General features: G+C 44.3%; 1 protein-coding gene across 1 annotated transcript; it reads right to left on the reverse strand.

Moving 5' to 3' along the window:
- Positions 1-220: 220 nt before the first annotated feature.
- On the reverse strand, positions 221-3539 carry LOC104259179 (activity-dependent neuroprotector homeobox protein 2-like). Its single transcript, XM_059834029.1, is given in 4 exon segments — positions 221-485; positions 487-1345; positions 1348-1450; positions 3513-3539. Coding segments are annotated over 4 exon segments (1254 nt in total).
- Between the last annotated feature and the right edge of the window lie 1316 nt (positions 3540-4855).

Below are 4855 nucleotides of genomic sequence, written 5' to 3' on the forward strand. Positions count from 1 at the left end.
AGAGGTTTAATATTTGATTTGATAGTTATGAATCTTTTTCTGCTCTGTCCACAAGATGTTAGGAACTCAGATTTATTTTAAGTCATCTGTAAAGCAATTTCCAACATTATCAAACAAGCAATAATGCTTGTTATTATGTGCATTGCTTGCCAGTGAAGGTCTTGGTGGCAGCTTGATAGGTATTATATATGGAAAAATATCTACCTGATGAACCTAGAATCTATTTAGAACTAAAGCCATGTATCAAGAGACGTTTCATGAGCTCTTCCTCACAAAGAAAACATTTACAAGAGAAACACTGGACCGTCTTTTCTGTCATCCACCTTAGAAAGGGTGCGCAAGCTGCAAGCTTGTCAGGTTCCGGGCTTTCCTCCATTTTTATGTCACCACGTTTGTGGGCCACCTCCATGTGCACCTGGTAGACATTTGATGGGAAAAGCTCATTGCAAATAGGGCAAGTCTTCCACTGCTTAGCATGTGACAGCCTGACCTGTTTCAGGACCAGGTGGGGAGGCTAGTAACAATATATTCTGAGACGTTAAAACGACGGGAGGAGAGGGTGCACTAGCTGGTGACTGGGACAACTGAGTTACTGTCCCAGACTGCATTAGCTGGATGGGCACTTGTGGTGGCGTAACAGTTGCTACTCTACCACCAGGAGGTACAGGCAAAGTCACCGAAACTGGGGCAAGCATGTACATAGGTATCCCATTAACTTGCTTACCAGTTGGAATCAACTGCCTGAGTATAGAACCCACAGTCAAAAAAGTCATGTTTTGAGAAACTGCAGGTTGAACTGGCTGATTCACTGGGATAACTGCTGGGGCAACAGGTTGATTAAGCTGAAGAAACCCCAGTCTGACAGGCTGCCTGACGGGAACAACCCCAGACACAACAGGCTGGTTAAGCTGGAGAACCGCTGACGCAACCGTCTGCACCACAGGAAGGACCCTGGGACCAATGGGTCTATTCACATTCCCAAGCTACTGGTTGACAGGGATAACTCCTGGTGCAACCAGTCGATTCACAGGGCTGACAGGCTGAGTAACAGGTAGCTTTCCAGCTGCAACCGGACCATTTATAGTACCAATGGGCTGATTAATAGGAAAGAGCCCAGGCCTGACAGGTTGACTAAGAGGAAGAACTGCGGGGGCCGCAGTTCTATGTACGGTCCCAACAGAATGATTAAGAGGAATAGCCCTCATAGGCTGGTTAAGGGGGAGCCTGTGGGAAACAATGATAGGCTGGGAAGGTGATGGCTGAATATTAACATTATTCTGACCTACAGGAAGATTACTAGATACAAGAGTAATGTGTGACGGTGTAACAACTAGAGCAGAAGTTGTGGAAGGCTACCAGACGCACTTGGAACAGTCAGTGATCTGACTGTGTTTTGAATGGCTTTTGGCTGCACCACACGCTGGTTTTGATTGTTCTGTGGAAATGCAAGCTGTGTTCAAGGAATATGTGGAACGTGTGGACGAGGCATTGTGGGACATAGTTTAATGGGTACGGTGGTGTTAGTTGATGGTTGGACTTGATGATCTTACAGGTCTTTTCCAACCTTAGTGATTCTGTGATTCTGTGATACTGGAGGGAAAAGGAACGGGGGCTGAGGAGACTGTATAATGATACAACATGTATATTTTGTTTGTGTGACATACCAGAGAACTACTGAGAAGCAAATGGAATTGTATGGTGATTTGGATAAGACGTTTTGTAAGAAACTGTATTTTTCAGTTGGGGAAGAGTTAGTCTCCAATTTGAGTGAGGAAAACCTCCTTTTTGTAGAGAATTTCATTTGGATGTCAGGAACATTTCTGTAATTGATTTCTTGGTAAGTCATTTCAGCCTTCTGTGAAATTATTGTCTGGATGTTTGTCTCTTCCCTCTTAATAATAAGTGAAGAGGTGTGTATATAAGGAAATCCTATCACTACATGTTTTGAGTACTGGTGCATCGTGTCTGTGCTCCAAGCAGAGAAGTCTGAGTGCAAAATGTCCCTAAATGTTCATAGAATCATAGAATCGCTTAGGTTGGAAAAGACCTTTAAGATCATCAAGTCCAACCATAAACCTAACACTGCCAAGTCCCACCACTAAACCATGTCCCTAAGCACCTCATCACATGTCTTTTAAATATCTCCAGGGGTGGGGATTCAACTACCTTCTCGGGCAGGCTGTTCCACTGTCTGACAACCCTTCCAGTGAAGAAGTTTTTCCTAATATGCAATCTAAACCTCCCTTGGTGCAACTTGTGGCCATTTCCTCTTGTCCTGTTGCTAGTCACTTGGGAGGAGAGACCAACACCCACCTCACCACAACCCCCTTTCAAATAATTGCAGAGAGCAGTAAGGTCTCCCATCAGCCTCCTCTCCTCCAGACTGAACAACCCCAGTTCTGTCAGCTGCTCCTCATCAGACTTGTGCTCCAGACCCCTCACCAGCTTCATCGCCCTTCTCTGGACACACTCCAGCACCCCAACGTCCTTCATGTAGTGAGGGGCCCAAAACTGAACACAGTATTTGAGGTGCGGCCTCACCAGCGCTGAGTACAGGGGCACAATCACTTCCCTACTCTTGCTGGCCACACTATTTCTGATACAGGCCAGGATGCCGTTGGCCTTCTTGCCCACCTGGGCACACTGCTGGATCATATTCAGATGACTGTCAATCAACACCCCCAGGTCCTTTTCTGCGGGGGAGCTTTATAGCCAGTTTTCCCCCAGCCTGTAGCATTGCATGGGGTTCTTGTGACCAAAATGCAGAACCCGGCACTTAGCCTTGTTGAACCTCATACAGTTGGCCTGGGCCCATCGATTCAGCCTGTCCAGATCCCTCTGTAGAGCCTTCCTACCCTCAAGCAGATCAACACTCCCACCAAACTTGGTGTTGTCTTCAAACTTACTGCGAGTACACTCAGTCCCCTCATCCAGATCATTAATAAAGATATTAAACAGAACTGGCCCCAAAACTGAGCCCTGGGGGACTCTGCTTGTGACCGGCCGCCAACTGGATTTAACTCCATTCACCACAACAATTTGGGCCCGGCCATCCAGCTGTTTTTTTTCCCCAGCGAAGAATGTGCCCATCCAAGCCATGAGGAGCCAGTTTCTCCAGGGGAATGCTGTGGGAAACGGTGTCAAAGGCTTTACTAAAGTCTAGGTAAACTATACCCACAGCCTTTCCCTCATCCACTAAGCGGGTCACTTTGTCATAGAAGGAGATCAGGTTGGTCAAGCAGGACCTACCGCTCATAAACCCGTGCTGACTGGGCCTGATCACCTGGCTGTCCTGTACATGCCGCCTGATGGCATTCAAGATGATCTGCTCTATAACCTTCCCTGGCACCGACGTCAGGCTGACACGCCCATAGTTCCTTGTACCCTCCTTCCAGCCCTTCTTGTAGATGGGCATCACATTTGCTAACCTCCAGTCCACTCGGACTTCCCTGGTTAGCCAGGACTGCTGGTAGATGATGGAAAGTGTCTTGATGAGCACTTCTGCCACCTACCTCATGGTGGATCCCATCCAGTCCCATAAACTTGTGGGTGTCTAAGTGGTGTAGCAAGTTCATATAAAAGGGATGAAAAGTACTGATGTCTGGACAGAATATCACAAGTGTTAATAAAGAAGTAATAACAATCACAACATAAACAAATTCTAAATGTCTGCTGTTTAGTGTCTTATTTTGGGAGGTTGAGACAGTGAAAGACCGTGAAGGAAAGAGTTTAAATGGGAACTGAAGAATTTAAAACAAAGAAACAAAATGCATCTTTTACAGCCCTTCACTGGTGGAAAGGATTTGTTGTTGTTTAAAATCAGCTACATTACTCTTCTTCCTTACCTTGTTAAGACAATTATTTAGTTCTGTATTGGTTGTGTCCTATTAAAAACTTCTTGTAGCATCTTAATCTGAGCTAAGAACTGCCTCAGCAGCCAAAAAGTAGGGAATAATGTAAGTATCTAAGGAAAGATGATTATGCTGGTTCTTGTACAAAATTCTGAATTGCACATATGAAACAAAATCAGACCAAGCTACTAAAATTCTCTAGGTATTTCTCTGCTGTGAAAGCTTGATATGTGTATGTGTGGAGACACAGATACAAAATGTAGTGCAGGGTGCATAGTAAACTCGCAATCAAATTTCACCTCTTTATTTATAATTTCAAAAGAAAGTATGCTTTTGAAAGCAGGAGGAAACAAGGAGCAATGATGTTAACATGCTTCTGTGAAGAATGAAGGCGAAGACCAGCTCTATTCATCTTAATCGTTAAGAAGCAGCTGATATTTAGAGGAACCTTTGTGCCCTAATAATACTGTAATGTGATAAATATTAGTACTATCTGTTTAATTGATTTCTGGTAGTCCTTCTCTTAATACTTCCTTGATTATTTTTTCATTTCATTCTTTGATTTCTCTATGTTTAGAAAGCATCATGACATTCTTTACCAACATAATTTTTTTTTTTCTTTTGTTCCCTTCTCTCCCAGAGCAGGAGACATAATATTCACAAAAGCTAGCTTTATAGGATTGAGTTAATAAACTGAAATACCCAGTGCTGAGACTTTTCAGCTCTCTGGTATATGCAGCTTAGTGGCCTAGTTCTGCAAGAAGCAAGCTTTAGATTGAGTGTGCTCCCCTAAGCTAAGCGTTTTACATGGTCTGATGTTTTACAAAGTAAATCATGCCTTGGATCTCAGGTGCACCTAAGGAGCACCATACTGTCGTCAGGTCTGTCTCGTGTTCATGACAGGAGCATTTTGGTGCTTGTGTCTACTGACCAAGTAAGGCTTGGTGAAAATCTGCACTGCTGTTCTCCCTTTCCCATTTGTGAGCAATGGCCGGCTCCTACAG

The sequence above is a fragment of the Gavia stellata genome, chromosome Z, assembly GCF_030936135.1.
Source record: "Gavia stellata isolate bGavSte3 chromosome Z, bGavSte3.hap2, whole genome shotgun sequence".
Taxonomy (NCBI): Eukaryota; Metazoa; Chordata; class Aves; order Gaviiformes; family Gaviidae; genus Gavia; species Gavia stellata.